The 18,881-nt window shown below is 33.3% G+C and overlaps 1 protein-coding gene across 4 annotated transcripts in view; it reads right to left on the bottom strand.

The window, feature by feature from the left end:
• Window positions 1-17,434, bottom strand: part of LOC101961636 (ATP-binding cassette sub-family A member 6) — a 61,312-nt gene extending 43,878 nt beyond the window's left edge. The window contains exons 1-11 of one of the 4 annotated variants that reach the window (XR_013435972.1): window positions 17,212-17,420; window positions 16,083-16,185; window positions 14,605-14,809; window positions 13,440-13,598; window positions 12,013-12,116; window positions 10,896-11,122; window positions 6,346-6,487; window positions 5,611-5,796; window positions 4,920-5,067; window positions 3,576-3,744; window positions 528-586 (exon numbers count right to left, since the gene is read on the bottom strand). Coding sequence is in view for 3 of the 4 variants with exons in the window: in XM_040268526.2 (XP_040124460.2) it covers window positions 528-586; window positions 3,576-3,744; window positions 4,920-5,067; window positions 5,611-5,796; window positions 6,346-6,487; window positions 10,896-11,122; window positions 12,013-12,116; window positions 13,440-13,598; window positions 14,605-14,809; window positions 16,083-16,178 (1,495 nt within the window). In the remaining variant the exon portion in view is untranslated. Of the gene's footprint in view, window positions 1-527; window positions 587-3,575; window positions 3,745-4,919; window positions 5,068-5,610; window positions 6,488-10,895; window positions 11,123-12,012; window positions 12,117-13,439; window positions 13,599-14,604; window positions 14,810-16,082; window positions 16,186-16,676; window positions 16,821-17,211 lie in introns of those variants that run through there. The other 3 variants (XM_040268526.2, XM_078041797.1, XM_078041798.1) reach the window with 3 other exon arrangements.
• Window positions 17,435-18,881: the final 1,447 nt, after the last annotated feature.

Here is an 18,881-nt window from a genome sequence, read left to right as displayed (position 1 = left end):
CCTCTAGGAAATGTATCTGCCAAAATTAATGCTTACACAAACTATATTTTTAAGACTATCTAAAGTCAAAATATATTTGTTCAAAGTTATAAACTATGTCATAGGATATTGACTTGCAAATTTAATTTACTATCAATGGTTTTACACATCTTAATCTAGTTACCTACTGCACCAGTGCATATAAACTATGTAAATTCCCTGACTAGGAAAAAAAATTTATCAGATTGTAAGTCTAGAAATTATACAAAATTAAAATACTATCTATAGCACAGTAATCTAAAGAACAATGTCAAATGACATTTCTCATTTTATATTCCATTTCTGTTAGTTAATAGATCCATGAAATATCTAGAATTCTACAGCACAATTTTAGTAATGATTAATGTCCTAATGTTAGAATTGAATTTGTTTGTTTATACTTTTTACTTTTCTCTTTTAATTTTTGATGATATTTTAAAATCTTGCACATTGAATTTTACTCATATTTTTTGTAATAACAGTGAAAAAGATACAATGTTTTTCTTTACCTTTCAAAGCTTTCACTTGTCCAGACTTTGTTTTATATTCCTTTTTAACGTTTCTAATCCTGAAATAACGAAAGGGATGCTTACTTAGCCAAGACAGAAGTAAAAATAGCATAGATCATGAATAAACCTGCTGTAGAGATAGATGCCACTGGCCACTTGTGTGAAATAAAAGATGGCAATGCCAGGCTAGTCAGAAAGACAGGACTTTGCAATGAAATATTTCCTCTGACACAGAAAATAAAAGAATCTTTCTAGAAAGTCAAAATCGTGCTCTATATGTATAATGAGAATTGTAATGCATTCCACTGTCACATATAAATTTTTTAAAAAAGGAAAGTCACAATTAAACCACTAATAATTTGTTTAGAAAAGTAGAAAGCTCTGTAATTATCCTCACTTTCTTCCTCTGGTTTTACCCTTTGTCTCCCATCCCTTCCTTTCTTATTCAGTAGTCAGAGTCTCTGTCATATACACCTTCTAGAGTGTTCTAATAGCTTGCCTTTGAACTCTAACTCTGATTTAGACATGATGCAGTTTCTCTCTTCCCCTTATTTTGCACTATTCTCAAAATAAAAATGTAAACTTGCCATCTCTGTTTCCTTTTCTTTACTCCTCACTTTCACTCAGACCTAAACCACCACTTCAGGGACCTACTTTTAATGAAATCATTTGTGGTCACCTAATTACCAAATGCAATAAGTATATTCCTTATCCTGCTCACTGGATGAGTCTCCAACAATGACTTTCTCTGTTCAGTGTCTATATTCCAACATCATCTTGTGCTTCCTCAGGGTCCTCCATGTATACTGTGGATCTTCTCACCTAGACTCTCTGAGTGTGGTATTCATTCTCATGGTTTTGACACTAACCTATCCTCTCTCTATCCTGTCTGATTGTGTCTGCATACCCTCTCTCTCTCTCTCTCTCTCTCTCTCTCTCTCTCTCTCTCTCTCTCTCTCTCTCTCATACACACACAAACTAAATCAATGATTATTCAACTTGAATGTACATTGTAATACCAAGACAACTGATGTCTGCAAACCACCTTAAAGATTCACATTAGATTAAATATTAATTGATTTGGGGTGAAGGCTGAGGACTGAGATATTATGAAAGTCTTCCAGGTGATTCTAATGTGAAGCTATGTTTAAGAAGAAACTGCTCTAAACTTGAAGATCCAGAAGAGATCTCATTTCCTTTCCCACCTAAACTATTTCCCCTCCACCATTCTGGACCTTACTTAGCAGCATGGACATTCAGCTATTTTCTTCATAATTATTGCTCAGACTCATCCATCACCCATATAACCAATTACAATTTCTTATAAAATTTAACTCTAAAACTGTAGTGGTGGGTCTCTCTTCTCTCTACTTATTATTATCATTCTTGTTTAGTCCTTTAATATTTCTCCTATTTTATACTGCCTCTATTTTTTTCTATTCTCAGGTTATTCCCCTTAGAATTCATGCTCTAAGCAGAAAACAGGATTTTTTTTAAAAAATCATCTTAATTACTCCTCAGTGTTCTTCAGGATTTCCTCGTGAGCCTTAGAGGGAATGTCAAGGCTCTTACATATGACAAGCTCCAGTGATATCTCTTGGCATCCTTTGCCTCATGTTTTATGTATCAGAATCACCATGTTGCCTGTCACATGCATCACCAACTTTAGAGCTCTGGCTTTTGTTTGCTAGATGTGCAGAAGTATAACCCCCATATGTGTATGCACACACACACCTTCACATACACAAAAGAAACTTTGAACAAAATCATCATTTTATACTGTTTATTCTTAAAAGGTTGTTCATGGCAGCAGTGCTCATAAAAGCAAAAAATCAGAAATAACCAAAGTATCCTTCTTGCAAAATGAGAGAAGGAAGCTCAGAGACTCATGTCTTAAAATATTATCCAAAAACTAAAATTTTTAGTTTTTAAAACTAAAATCAGTGCATTAACCACAGTTATCACTATAGATAGATTAAAATGCATAATGTTGAGTGTAAAAGCAGCAAACAGGAAATAAGTGCAATATGATATAATTTGTAGAATAGTCATACTCTAAAAACACAGAGAATTGCCACATATCATGTAGGGATACACTACAACATTAAAATATGGACCACAGTGACATACCAAATCTATCATCATTGCCACGTAAAGAGGGATGAAGAGAATGGTACAGTGAGATCAAAGGAAGCTTTAAATGAACATGATATATTCAATAAAAAATATTAGGCTAAGGAACTTAACCTTTCAGTAGATCACTTCTCTCCTTTGTAAAATGTAGAAAAAAGAAACACCTGCCTTACAAGTTTAATTCTTAGTAAGAATTAAGTATATCTCTGGTAGGTAATAAGTACTATGTGAATATCTGATAAGTAAATAAATGTTTGATATTTCAAGTTCTGATTCTTTGAGTGCAACTGTGTTGAAAAATAAATTAGGACTTTTTAAAATTCATGGATTCTTGGGTTCAGTGGTTCTATTTCAAATAATTCTAAAGGCTGAGGACTGAGATAAGAGGGAAGGTCTAAGAACACAGATATTTTAAGTGCTCCTTATATGGTCCAGGTACCTACCAAATCTCTTAACAATCCTATGAAGTGGATATTACTCTTGTTTCACAGAAGACACTGAGACTTGAGAAACTTACTTATTTTTCCAAGGTTACACATCAAATAAGAAACAATTGTGATGCAAGGCTCTAAGAATTTCTGATTCCAAATTTCTTACTTCTTCCATCTTATAAGCCAGACAAAACTATGAAAGGAAGGGTTCAGAGAATGAAAATAGCAAATATAAAAAGAGGTAGGGCACAAGAGACAGAAGCAGAAAAGCAGACAAGGTGGAGCATGACTAGGTAACATTGTATGGAGAGGGTCGAAGGATATCCTCCTTTCAGGTAGCAGATAGGAGAAACTGGTGGGGGCTGGCCTTGGAATAGTGCAAAGTGATGTTGACCAGTTCCTTTCCCTTCAATATTTGGCCTCAGGCTCACCTCATTGCTATTGGTAATCATTCCTTAGCCCGGTACTCATGAATTATGGTTACCTGATGGCTTCTTTTCCTTGGAATTCAGAAGCTATGGGTTCAAAATAACCATCAGAGGGATGCTCGGGATCCAGGTCTTTCTCAATGACCCTATTATCAGTCCTTCGGTGTCGGAAACAAGATGATGAACTCAGGAAAAATAATGGAGAATAGCGGTGCTCATTTCCATCTAATTAATCAATAGGCAATATAATATCAGATCACTAATATGAATACAAGGTTTCCACTGAACAATCTAGAATATCATAAATTTTTAAACATTATAGAAAAATTCTTTTCTTTCTAACTTGCTATTATTCAGAAGAAAAGTTGATGATGAAGTAAACAATAAAAATTCAAAAGAAATAACATTGTAATAGTTGAACTATATAACAAAACTTTTAGCAAAATATAGATCAAAGGCTTGAATAAAATGTGACCCTAAAGGTATTTAGAAGAATGAATGAAATGAAATATTGGAAAATGTAAATTCTTAATATGGCACATATTAATTATAAACATTTCTATGAACTTGCACAACTTGAGCACGGCAATACAACTGGAAATAATAATGAAGTCCATATATTCACATGTAGGTACATGAATAAAATACACATGGAGATATTAGTTCAGGATAAATATGGTTGTGCTTTCAATTTATTTCCAGATTAAAAAAAAATAAAGTAGCATTTTTTATTAAGGGCCTTCAGATATAAAACAGAAGAAATAGAAATAGAGGACCAAACATAAATACACAGGAATATACCAGATAATCCTAACTATAGTCAAACCAGAAGGAATATCCAAGAATAAGAAGGTTGTGCATGGAGAAAGCATTCTGAGTCTAGTGAGCTTTTAGGTATTCTGGGTTTATTTAAATTTCTGGTTGTTTGCAAGATAAAGACAGTGTGGCTGCATATTAATAAACTTCTGTAAATATGAACAATATATGATAATGTTGAAAATAATACTAAACAAATATTTATTAAGAAGCACTTCCACAGTCAAATCACTTTAATAAATTTCTGCTTATTCTGACACAAGTCCTAAGTATCACTCTTTGAAACCACTATTCAAGGATACTTGAAAACTAACATTATTTCATTACTACATAATTATAATGTTGTATAATCAGTATTATCATGTAATTATGACATTATATTCAAGTCAGAAGAATAATTGTTTTTTCATAAAAATTCCTTTGAACCACTAAAACTATGAAGTAAAATAAAGAATACATTGCTCTGAGATGAGGAATATTTTCTTTTTATTTATAAAAAAGTAGATTTACATAATTTTGAGAAAAACTATTTGATGTAATCATTAACTATAGATGTCAGAGAAAAAAAAAACACCATTACTTACAGGGTAAGATTTTGTCAAAGTACAGTGCCAGCATCAAGTAGATAAGACCATCAAAAGCCAACACAGAAAATGTTGCTAGCATTGTATATGATTTTTCTGAGGGGTCAGGGAAAACTACTCCATTCAAGTTATAATCCAGGTGGAGAATCTAAGATTGAACCAAAAATCACAATATATATTTAAGTTAATAAATATATAAGTTGCATCAAGAATTATTAGAACTATTACTTTCAGAATTAGTAGAATTACTATTATTATTAAAACTAGAATTATTATTACTAACTAGTTTTTCAATAACCTTTTAATTAGTGAAATATGTAAGTAAGTAAATAAAACAACTAGAAAAAGCACATCCATTTTAGAGTAAACAAAAGAATATTATTTAAAAACACTGGTTTAAAAAAATACAATGTTCTAAGTATAGATGTTTAAATAAGGACTCATGTGCTTGTTTTTATAAAGTCACTGCAGTATCTCAAAATATCTTCAATGTGACAAATGAAACAGATCTTATAACGTGAGAAACTTGTGAAGCACTTAATTAGTACACTGAAAAGTGAACATTTTCAAAGTTAGTTCTGAAGTAGAAAAACTGCTTAAAGGTTCCTGGATGAAAATAGTGTTGCTTATAATCAGTTGTGAAGTATCAAGTTCTTTTGAAAGTTCAATAATTAATTAGCAATGCTTTTACCTGAGTCATTCCAACTCTAAAGGCGAAAGGGCTACAAATACTCAAAATCCACTGTACAGATGGAGGAAGTTGTTTATAGAAGGCAGTGAATCCCACAAACCCCCAAAAGAGGGTGAGGAGAAACACAAACAAATTTGTGAGGACAGCTTTCTGTAACAGCACACTCATCAGGAATGATAGAGCTAGCTGAAAGAGAGAACACACTTACTTAGCTATGGCAGACATTTACTTCACTGACAACCACTGGTATAAGGATCTCTATATCATGAAAAATATTTATCAGTGAGAATGAAAATAGTAAGGCATAGTGTTTCTGTTCTGTTTCCAGTTCTTCTTCTTCTTCTTCTTCTTTTTTTCTAAAAGAGGATCCTTATTGACCTCAGATAGTGGACTTTTGTTGTTGAGGAAGTGGGCAGAAGCTGAAAGACCTGAGGATAGGGTACAAATATAAACTTGGAAAAATTAAAATGAATTAATATGCTAAGGAAGGGTATCTATCTACAACTTCTGCAGAAAACATCCTGGCAGGTAGAAGAAATTAGAAGATCTCATTCAGAGAAGAAAGAGCAATATGGAAAGAATATTAGAAGGAGAAGTGATAACTAGGAATGGCTACCATGCCACACACACTAGACACGAAAAAAAGGGACTATACTAACCTACAGGGACACTAATATTTACTACTTGTAGCTAAGAACTCAAAGGGAGACAGTGTGAATAAACATATGAACTTACCAAAGACAAGCCATATAAGAATAAGAGTGTAAATATGACCATAAAGCCAGTCATGAGTATAACTTGGGTGGATGTTATGATAATTGTAATGACTATGGAAAGGACCAAGATGAATGCAGTATACATTAAACCCCAGGACAACCTAAGCAAAGACAAAAAAGTTACATAATTATTTTAATTTCATTAAGAAATGTTTTGAATATTCAAAAACATCGAAAGAATAACAATGATTTCCCTTATACTTGACACCTAGGTTAACAGCTATAATATCAATATGACAGAAGTTCACTGTGTACCCATTTCCTGATCATTATTCTCCCATGAAGGTAACCAGTTCTCTAAAGGTGCTGTTTATAATTTCCACATAATTTTATTGCCTTATCACAGAAAGATGATGGATACTGTACACTGGTAGAGGCTTCAATCCTGGGAAAGGATGCTACAACAAATTTAGTGACTGTATACAACAGCATGGCTTTGTTGTCTCCTAGTGTTCTCCTGCCCATGAAATGTAGAGTTCTTCGATTTGTTTTCTATTACAACATTGCTAAGAACATCCTTGTATTTGTCTTTTCTGGGTAAACATCTCTAAGATGAAGTTATTGCATTAAAAAAGATAAGCATTAGGTATCTTCAGTTGTATTAGATATTAACAAATTGTCCTAATTATAGAATTGGAAGGAAATTTAACAGATGCTGGTCAAATAACTCAAGTCTACTAACATCAGGGATATATAATAATTCTTGAGGGTCTCCACAGGTAGCACCTCCACTCCTTTAATAGTTGAAGTCTGTAACTTCAGTAATTTCATGTATTCTTCCTATTCATACTCATGATTTCTTTACTGCAACTGACATGAATTATGGTATGCATTTACATTTTCATGCTGATTTGCTTCAGGTGTGCCCATATTCCCATTTTTATGAAGTATGTATCCAGACTATTAGATCTATTAGATCTAGATTTTAGATCTAACAAGACCACAGTGTGCCTTAGCCCAAGTGCCTTATTTTATAAATAAGAAAGCTGCAATCCTTGGTTTTAATTCTTGTGCTATGTGAGTCTTATTAAGGAAATTTGGGCCTAATCCCATATAATGAAGATTAGGGCCTACTTTTTCTTCTATTAGGCACAGAGTCACTGGTTTAATTCCTAGGAACTTGATGCACTTTGAGTTTTGTGCATGGTGAGAGGTAAGGGTTTAATTTCATTTTGTTGCATATGGATTTCCAGTTTTCACCATTTGTTGAAGAAGCTATCTTTTCTCCATTGCATGTTTTTAACACCTTTGTCTAATATAAGATACTTGTAATTTTGTGGGTTAGTCTCTGTGTCCTCTATTCTGTATCATTGGTCTACCAGTCTGTTTTGGTGCCAATACTATAATGTTTTTGTAACTACTGCTCTGTAGTATAGTTTAAGATCTGCTATAGTGATGCCACCTTATCACTAAATAGGATGGAATCAAATTAAAAAGTGTCTTCTCAGCAAAAGAAATAATCTGTAAGGTGAACGGAGAGTCTAATCCTAGGAGCAAATTTTTAACCCTCACACATCAGATAGAGCACTAATATGCAGGGTATATAAAGAACTCAAGAAGCTAAGCACCAAAAAAAAAAAAATCCAAATAAACCAATCAACAAATGGGTCTAGGACCTGAACAGACACTTCTCAGAAGAGGATATGCAATCAATCAACAAATATATCAAAAAATGTTCATCATCTCTAGCAATTAGAAAAATGGAAATCTAAACACTCTAAGATATCATCTCACTCCAGTCAGAATGGCAGCTATTATGAAGACAAACAACAATAAGTGTTGGCAAGGATGTGGGGAAAAAGGTACACTTATACATTGCTGGTGGGACTGCAATCTGGTGCAGCCAATATGGAAAGCAGTGTGGAGATTCCTTGGAAATCTGGGAATGGAACCACCACTTGACCCAGCTATCCCTCTCTTTGGCCTATACCCAAAGGACTTAAAAATAGCATACTACAGGGACACAGCCACATCAATGTTTATAGCAGCACAATTCACAATAGTTAAATTGTGGAGCCAACCTAGATGTCCTTCAGTAGATGAATGAATAAAAAAATATGTGACATATATACACAATGGAATTTTACTTAGCAATAAAAAAGAATAAAATCATGGCATTTGTAGGTCAATGGCATTTGATGGCATTGGAGAAGATAATGCTAAGTGAAGTTAGCCAATCCTCAAAAAACAAATGCTGAATGTTTTCTCTGATATAAGGAGGCTTACTCATATTGGGGTAGGGAGGGGGAGCATGGGAGGAATAGATGAATTCTAGATGGGGAGGGGAAGGGAGGAGGCAGGGGATTAGCAAGGATGGTGGAATGTGATGGTCATCATTATTCAAAGTACCTGTATGAAGACACAAATTGGTGTCAACATACTTTATATACAACCAGAGATATAAAAAATTGTGCTGTATATATGTAATAAGAATTGTAATGCATTCTGCTGTCATTTATTTTTTTAAAAAATCAATAACAAATTTTAAAAAGAAATGTACAAAAAAAAGAAAAAATAAAGCTGCAATCCTTTTATTAGTTAATTGCTTTACTCAGGGCCACAAAGTAAACCAGTATCAAGGTGCATATGTAGCACTCTCTCTCCAGAGTTCGTTCCTCTGCTTAAAACTACATAATTAAGAATATAACAACTGAAGAATATAACAAAAATATTAAAACCAGGACCTTGATTCAATATGTCCCAGTAGAACATGTATATACTAGATTTATGAGTTACTTGACTTTTAAAATTTCACATCATTACAGTGATTCAGCCTGTGCGAGAAGTATCAGCATATTTTTAAAAGCATAACACATTCTGCAGATTCTACTTCCTGAGTAAAGAAGTGAACTACTTTAAGTAGGAAATGAAAAACCACAATGTAGGAGAACTATAAGTGAAAGAAATTTTAACATTATCTAAAAAAAGAACCAGTTACAGGAGTGATAGAAGGAATTTGGAGAGAGATGTTAAATCTACAAAAACTCTCATGCTGAAAATAAAGCAATTTAGACATCATACTTAAAGAATAAATAATGATTACTTTTCACATGTATGACATCAGTAAAAGAGTGTCATTCAATTTGTTTTGAATAGACACATTTGGAACTTAGTAGAAACATATCAGAATCTTTTTCTGTCTTTGTTTTAAGGATGTATAAGTAAATATATATATAGCTAAGTTTTCGGTTTGATGCATACCAAGAATTATCCTAAGAATGAATTCACATGCACATGTATAATACTTTTCTCACTTTAGTATGGAATTGACTGGTACTTTCCTGATCACAGGTGACTGCTGTCATTCTGTTCTATAGGACATGCCCTGGATTTAAAGTAGGCCCCTTTTACAGGAGTTCCATCTCTCTTCCTTCCTAACAGATTTTGTGATTGGCTATTTGTATTTCTAAATGTCCCATTGCAAAAAAATTATTCTCCCTCTCTTAACATATGGTTTCCTCTTTTTCTATTTCACAATTCACACATAGTAGAATTAAAAATCACTATTAGTAAATATATTTTATAGATAATAAAAATTTCCTAGACCATAATTATATTTCAGGAAATACATGGCTTTTCAGGGATTTTTCAAGTGAATAATTATTCATTCATTCCAAGTAGTTCCATATGCATAAAGAATATTTTATTGATATGAAGACTACATGGAGATTCAATATCAAAAATGTTTCTTTTGGGGTAAAATAAATACATTATTTTTCCTTTTCCTCTTTTTCTAGGCAGTATGAATTTTGTCACTGAATGTCTTGCAAAATTTCGTTTGACATCTTGGGAGTTGAGAGTTGTATGATTTACATTTCTATTTACTAATCTCATCTATTAATGTTTTCATTATGTGTATATATTCACAAATATATATTTCAAAATACTTTAAATTATGTGTGGAATGGAGCAAGATATAAATGCTACTATATGAAGCAAATGCTCTTATAAGGCCCTTCCTACATGTCAGCCCAGGTGTTGTATTTCCTGAACACGTTCCATATGCTACTTCATTTAACAAGATATGATATTTCCTTGCTCCAAAAAATATGTGTTTGGGCCCAGCCCCTGAACACAACTTAGCCTTCATAGACCTATATTTTCATCTTCAACATGAGGAAGCATGGAGAAATCAGTTGATAATTGTGGGTAGATCAATTAGGAGAGGTACCTTCAGGACACTTTGGTTAGAGTTGCAGCTCTGGTACTCAACATATACCAAAAGCTCGGCAACCCTCTTTCATTTTAACTCTCCTTATTTATAAACTAGAGGAGAGTTCCTCTATCACAGAGTTAGCTTAAGATATTCACAGCACAGGAAAAATTACTCAGCAAACTGTAAGCATTATTTTCCATGACAAAATTTAACACAAATTAAATCAACAAGTCAGCAAAAGATAACGAGTTACTACATCAAGATTAAACAATGGTATTCTGAAGCAATAACATATTTTTTTCTGCTTCAGAGTTTCCATTTATTAACTGGAACTACTTGAATGTATCACTCACCAGAAAGCTGAATCATGTAGACCCATCATTTTCATCAGTTCCTTACTCTTTTTCCTCTCTTTTGTAACATTATGTGATACAAAATATATAAATGGGGAAAAATAAAGCAAACAGTATAAAATGAACATCTCACTTTGAAAAATGTCTTTAGAAATAAAAGGTAATGTCTTCATATTTATAGCAGTGACTGACATCAACTCATCTATCACAGAGTGATTTGTTGTGACCTAAAGAAGGATTTAAACAAATATGAATCATTATTTAAGGAACTGAAATGGATGAAATCAGCATCAGTGTTGCAGTTTGTACTTATAACAATTTCAATATTCTACTATTTCTATATAAGATTTTACATTAGGGGAAAATGAGTGACTAGTAAAATTGACCTCTCTGTAAATTCCTGCAGTTTACTGTGATTTTAGAACTACTTAAAAACTAAAAGTTTGAAAATATTCTAGAAGCTCAGGCAGGAGAAGCAGGAATTTAACGCCAGCCCCTGAAACATAGTGAGACTCTGTCTCAAAAGGAAAAAATGGAAAGATCTGGGGATGTTGCTCAGTGGTTAAGCACTCTTAGGTTCAATCTCTAGTACCAAAAAACAAGTTTGAAAATAGGCAGTGTTCTCTTGTCTGAACATCTGCTTCATTATATGAAAACCTGAGTATACATCACTGCTTTGGTTTGAATGGGACCTTTCTATAAATTCACATTGCAACTTCATCACTGTGGTGATATAAGGGGTAGGACTTTGGGGGAAGTGATTAGATAACTATCCTCATGAATGTGGTACTACCCTCATGGATGAATTAGTGCCTTATCAAGGCCTGTGGGGAACCAACTAAGGCCCTTTCTGCCTTCTGCTCTTTCACCATGTGAGGACACTTAGATGGTGACATCTGTGAGGAACATAGACTTTCAGTTTTCTAGCACCTAGATGTAGCATTTTACAGGTTCCAGAACTGTGAAAAACAAATTTCTGTTCTTTTTAAATCACCCAGTCTCAGGTAGTTGATAAATCACAGCATAAATGGACTAAAAGCATCAACTTTCACAACAATCATGATGCCCTTGGGATTAGTTTACATTGAACATTAGACCTTCTCAGGTGGGTACTTACTTCTATAATAGCAGCATTAATGATAGTCTGCAAAGTCACAAATCCTCTTTCCCAGTATTTGGACAATACACATGAATATTCACCATATATTTCCCAACAATGACCTATAAGCACAAAGGAAAAAAATAACCATCAGTATGGGACAAAGACTGTTGGACACTAAGAAGCAAGAATCTAAGAGAAGACAATACAGGGGAGACTTTGCCAGTCAGAATATTTAACTACACAGAAGAAAGAAGCACATGAAAGTTTAAAAAAGGTAATTTTATTCATGAAGACCACAGATTCATAGAAGATATTAGAAAACAAAAAATAAATAAAAGCAAACACTGTGTTCCATGCTATTTCTCAAAATATTAAAAACACCCCAGCCCTACAACTTTCTTTGCACTCAAATGTTCTCCTTTTAGATGGACGTATGGCTCACTTCTTCATCCTGATCTCCTCTCAAGTAACTTCATCAAACAGGTCTTTCCTGATAGCTATATATAAGATATATAAAATAGCTCTTGAGTTCTTTATCTTATAACCTGGCTTTGTCATACTTTGTGGTGGGTATGATTTTTCTCCCATCCCCTGTCCCAATTAGCATGAGTAGGAAAGAACTGATTCTACTAGTCCCATTGCTTCTGCTTCCTAGAGGGTCTTCTAATTTTTTGCCCTCTCTCCCTTTCAGCTGCCTCCAGCATCAGCTCAGCCACCTGTCAGCTCACTGGCAGGATTCATTACATTCTCCTTGAGTCCTTTACAATCTATTCTCTGGCTGCATCAGGAATGCTGTCTTAATCTTGGAAACTCAATCACAATCTTCCTTGCCTCAACTGAAGTACCTCAAGGGCTATCCGATGCTTGAGGTCTATGAGATGCCATAATATCCAGCTTCCTCTGCCCATCATACTCCTCTTCAGTATCTTCAAGATCCAATAAGAGATCCCCTTTCTCCATTCAGGTCTTTCCCATTTGCCTTTCCTCTTTCTGCCCCCTGAAAGTAATGCCTTCTGGTCTTGGTTTAAACATCCTTTCCCTAATTCCACAGTTCACCAGGAATACCAGTCTAAGTCCCCACAAGAACCTTTCCTTGTACTTGTCCTTAATTCTTCAACATCTGACTTTCCTGAAAAATTGGAATTTCATCTGTCATGGACCCATCAGCAGACCTGTCAGTCTTGATCACATCTGCATCCTTCCAATCAAATACATGCATGCTCAATAGATATATGTTGAATTATTCTACAGGTTTTTTGTTTTTTGAGAATCAGCTTCTAGTGGGAGGCTAGTTTATCTAGTTTATCTTGAAATAAGTTCAACAATAAATGTTATTTTATTTTCTCCTGTGTCATAGAAAAAAACCTATATTGCCCATCCCCACCTGTTCCTATGTTGAAAACATGAAGACAGACATAATTAAGTTTTATATGAAAAGTCACCTGTTAAATCATCTCTCAAAAATGGAACAGCATATCCTTGAAAAAATTTTAACTTGTAAGAGAAAGTGTCACTAAATGTGATCCCCACTGCATGTGGGAAATTCTGGAAAATTACATCATCCATGTCTTTTTCATTTGGTACCCCAATGATTCTTGTTCCTGTGAATTACAAGGCAAAAATAGACATAGAAAATTGTAATTGAGTTTCCCCAACATAAAATCTGTATTCAACCATCATCACATATTTTTATTAGAGTTAACGCTAATATCATTTTCCATTTAAAGCAAACTTGAAATAAAAGTCAAGTGGACATTTTTATTTTAATCCTTTAGATTCTAGAATCAGCATACATGCATTAGAATTTAAGTGTTTTCTTTTTAAAATGATAAATCATTTTAAAAAGAAAATAATTATATATACAAAAAACATTATGGTGGGATTAGTCAGCATTGGACAATGAAACTATGAAAAATTGTAGTCATTATACAGCTAAGTATTCCAGATTCCAAATTCACTAAAGAAAAGAAATTGTATGACCTTTGTCCTATGCAGGAACTAAGATAACAAGCAACTCTATTTATAACAACCAGAAACTTCACTTGTTAGAAATTATGAATTAAAGAGTAAATAGTCAGACTATACCCAGCTTACACATGAATAAATTACACAGTTTGTTCATCTTGATTACATAATAATGTAATTTAGAATGAAGACCCCTAAAGATGTTTGTGAATTATACTATATTCAGAAAGAAGAATCTTCAGATTATTCATGTTTTCATAGTTATGAAATTACTGTTCTATAACCAATACCTAATCTTTTACTTAGTTGCTTGTTTGTTTGTTTGTGAGCTATACATCTTAATCATTATATTTCCATGTTAAAAACATATGTATTCACCAATGGTTATGTTTCCCCTATTCACTGCTCTGCAAATCTGAAATTATAAATCTGTTGTTTCATTACATTCCAATAGGAATGTGGGCCTCCTTAAATCAACTGCCCTCAAAGCAAACAAACAAACAAAACTAATAAAATTGTATGCTATCTTGATGTTTAATTTGTTAGCAAAATGTATCACTGTATCCTCAAATTAACATGTGTACATCTTATCAAAAACTACAACTAATATCAGTAATGCTGTCTTGCCATTAGTACACCTACCTTTCATTAAGGGAGCAAATGCTGTTGTATTCATTATCTGCTGAGTTATATTAGAGACTGGAGTATACACAATCATTATAGAAGAGACATTAAATTTGTCTACCCTTCCCAGATCTTGAGGAGGTATTTCAGGTAATTGGTTATTTTCTCTGACTTCTGAAAGCAGACCCACATACAGTCCTAGCAGTATTGGGAGGCCCCATTCCTATAAAATATTTGACAAAAAGAAGTAAGAAGAAATAGATGAGCTTAGATCATTTTCCCTTAAAATCAGTCCACATCAAAGGACTGTTGAAGACAGATTTCAGTTTTGCCATGTAGTTGGTCTCTCCATTCTCTACTCTTCAGAGCAAGGAGAACCCAATGAATATAAATACCAAGTTAATAGCCACATATATCCTTCTCAGATTCTAGAACTAAACTTTTGCAATAATTCATGAACTACGTCACAAACCATTAGAAACTAACAGGACACCTAATAGGGTGCTAATCTCTACACACCTAGGTAGCTAATTCAAGACTCCAGATAAGTATTCTAGATAGGGTTCATGGGACAAATGTTTTGTCAGTTCTGATACCCTTGTACCAAAAACTAAAGGAAATAAGAAGGAACTGGGTGTTAAAGACTCACTAGTGGATCAACAATGTCAATAACCAGTGGATCAACAATATCAATAACCACTTCCTCCTTTATAACACGTTAGACTAGATTCCCCACCTCCCAAAATTAAGTGAGACCAAATGTTTGAGTTCTGGCCGGTGGGATGTGGATAGAAGTGATAACATGCTACTTCCGAACCTGGTTCAGGGACCCTCACACAACCTTCCATACTCTGTCTCAAATCTTCCTTTTCCTCATCTTCTGACTGGATGCAGAAAACTCAGTGAAGGTTTGTAAGCTCTAGTGAGATCTCAAAGTCTCTAGTTGAAGAAGTCTAGGTTTCTGAGTGACTGTGTGGAGAAGAGTGTACCACCTATCCAACTCACTTCTCCACTACAACCTTCAGATTGCAATAAGAGTAAAACATAAACCTTCACAATTAAGCCACTGCGATCTGGACTAGTCACCTGCAGTTAGCCTGCTGCCTGATGCAAACCCACAGTGGTGTGACGTGATCATAATTCTCAGAAAAATCTTTAGGTAGAAAATTAACAGTCTTAAATATGAGACCATGAAGTTAACATTTATTGTAGGCCAATTATTTGGCTCTATATGGCATAACGTGGTAGCTTTAACAGTTCTTACAATTTACCACTTAATTAAGTGTGCACTTAATCTCTTTTTAAAGATCTGAATAGTATTTTACTCTTTACAATTCTAGGTTATTGTTCAAAAACTATTATGAGTTTCTCAATTAAACAAATACAAATAGAGACAACCTAAAAATCAACACACTTGGTCTTCAAATTAAAGCATAACATTAGAAATCATTAAGCAACAGAATAAAACTGGGAAGGAGACAAACTGTCATACATACCAATGCACTCTCTCTTTTCATCCTCCATTTCTTAAGAAAATTCTTACACAGAAGAGCTTGAGTTTGCTGATACACACTTGTCTGTTTTATTCTCATTTTGCCTCTTCATTAAATAAACAAAGAGAAATAAACCAGAAAAAATAAGCATACTAAAAAAAATCATGATTAATTTTTGAATAAAATATTTACTACTTCTAAAAATTATTTAAAAAAGATTTAAAATTGTATTGCAATAATTCATGACTAAAGATTCACCTCACATATATTCACTTTATCTGGGGGAGTGAGAGATGGAGGAGAGATAGAGTGATTTGTTTTCACATTTTTCAGCAACAGAATTCTACACTTTCTAGAAAAACTATCATTTAAGCTTAGAACCTATAACTTCACTTTTTTGACCTTTCATAGCAGAATGATGTGAATAATTAAATTATATCTCTTCCTATTAATAGTCATTTCTTGCTCCTTGTACTTTAATGAAAATCTCAAAGCTAATCAAATTAATGTCAAAATTCAGATTACTTCAGTTCATGTGAATAATAAGTAACATTCATTATTTATGACCCCACTGCAATATTTTCTTATACTATTTACCTTAAGATTGCAGTGGACAACTTTTAACAAAAGAATCAGGCTGTGGGATCACTATCTGGACTCAAAGTGCTTTAAATTGGATTCTGAGACACAAGAAGAATAAAACAATTTCTCTTAAATTTCTCAATTTAGTCCCTGAATAACTCAGGAAACAATCTGTGAAGCAAGTTTTAAAAAGAAGAAGAAAAGAACAAATTACATGGGAAAGGAATTTCACCCAAATGTTATCAAACAAACAGAAGTCTTTTTTTCCCAGTTTTTATAATCTCCAAATTTAATTATTCTTTCAAATTTGCATATCAAAATATTTATGCAATCCTCTGTTGGTGAGAACAGAAAAAAATTTACTCTTTTCCTATATTTTACTGTTATACTTACAGGATAAAAGTTGTTTGGGAAAAAAAACAGAAAAAACTTAGTCATTAAGTCTTCAACATAAAAACATACAAGTGTTTGAAAACATCTGAAAATTATGATTTTAACAGTGTCTACCCACATATTTGGCATACTATAGGGAAAAAAAAGCTTTACTTACTGTCAGGAAATTTTAAAAACTCCTCTGGAAATGGCAAATCACAGTTCTCCTTGAACCTAGTGTAACAATGAAAAATTTAAAATGTATTGCTGCTTCCTCATTTATTCCTTAAGTAGGTGGCTACTCCCAGCAGTTCTTACTCAGACTGCCTTCTACAGAGGGGTGTAGTCAAGCCAAGCGGCACATGATGAACTTGTTTTGTTCTCTCTCCTTTTAACCCCTAAACCAATTATTCTGCAGGGAAATGACTGTTTGGTGATTGGTTGAGAATAAAACAGACCCTATGTTTGTTCATCTTGTTTTTCAACTCCAGGGATAGGGGAGAAATGGTAAATAAGGAAAATTATACTAGTTCATCAGATATCATGAGACCAAGATGAAGGAAAGAGTAAGAAAAGAGTAAAAAAAAAAAATACTGACCAAAGTTAAAGTTGTATGAGAAATCTTTATCTTTTTCCCCCCATGATTGATGGTTAAACATGACTGTCAATTATAAACTTGACCAATTCAGACTAAGTGGGCAAACATGCTGAATCTGAATTTTTTTTGTTTGTTTATTTTTCTAATAAAGCTATACAAAAAAAATGACTATTCTGTCTTCAAGAATCTGTTAAGATGGAAAATGAAGAATTAGGAACAAATTTCTTTTTTCCATTCTTTTAACAGTAGATAAAGGCATGGTAAGATGTGTGAACAAACTAACAGTAAATATATTGCCAAGGACTTAAAAGTCTTAAAAGTTTCAGGAGAATTTCTGAGCATAAATACTAGAAAAAAATAAAAACGGAAAAATATTCAATTCTCATTTCAAAGTCTATCTCTCCGAAATGAATTGCAAACTTTTCTTGACCTGCCACAGTAAATGGCAAAACAGGAAACCAAAGTCCGTGTATTGGGAAATCTCAAATATTTGACGTGGCTCCCAACTTACAGATGTTAATAATCATAAAACAGAGATGTTCTGGAGTAAAGGGGATATGTTTTAAAAAAAAGAATAACTACAATTATAAATTGCATATTGTGCATATATTCCTCTCCTTAGAAATTAGTTCTAATTTTAAAAAAAGTCAACAATGAAAGATTACATGTCTTTTACATTAAAAATTGGCAAAAGTAAAGGTGATAGAGGTGTTTTAAAGGTCTCCTGGGGTGTGAGGAAGGTCACACACATAAATATTAAATCAAAAATAAAACAATAATTCAGTGTAGGGCTCGGAATGTGGCTCAAGTGGTGGCGCGCTCGCCTGGCATGCGTTTGGCCTGGGTTTGATCCTCAGCACGACATACCAATAAAGATGTTGTGTCTGCCGAAAACTAAAAAAAAATAAATAAATATTTAAAAATTCTCTCTTTTCTCTCTCTCTCTCTCTCTTTTTTTCTCTCTCTCTCTTTAAAAAGAAATAATTCAGTGTAAGTCAATTGGAACACAGTTCAGTTTTCTAGTTTTTTATTGTTACAGCTATTCTAAAAGAAATTTAGGAATTATTTTTACTCTTGCCTTCCTTACAATCATATTAGTAATATTATTACATCTGTAATATCAATTATTGCTTTGATTAAATATATTTTCTCATTTTCTTACTGTTTTTGTAGATGCTCTTTCTCTTTCTTGACCTTTTAATTCTGGTTTATTTTCATTTGGGGAAGACTAATATCTTCATTTAAATGTG

This window comes from Ictidomys tridecemlineatus, chromosome 3 (genome assembly GCF_052094955.1).
Source record: "Ictidomys tridecemlineatus isolate mIctTri1 chromosome 3, mIctTri1.hap1, whole genome shotgun sequence".
Classification (NCBI taxonomy): Eukaryota; Metazoa; Chordata; class Mammalia; order Rodentia; family Sciuridae; genus Ictidomys; species Ictidomys tridecemlineatus.
This window is presented reverse-complemented; position numbering and strand designations above follow the sequence as displayed.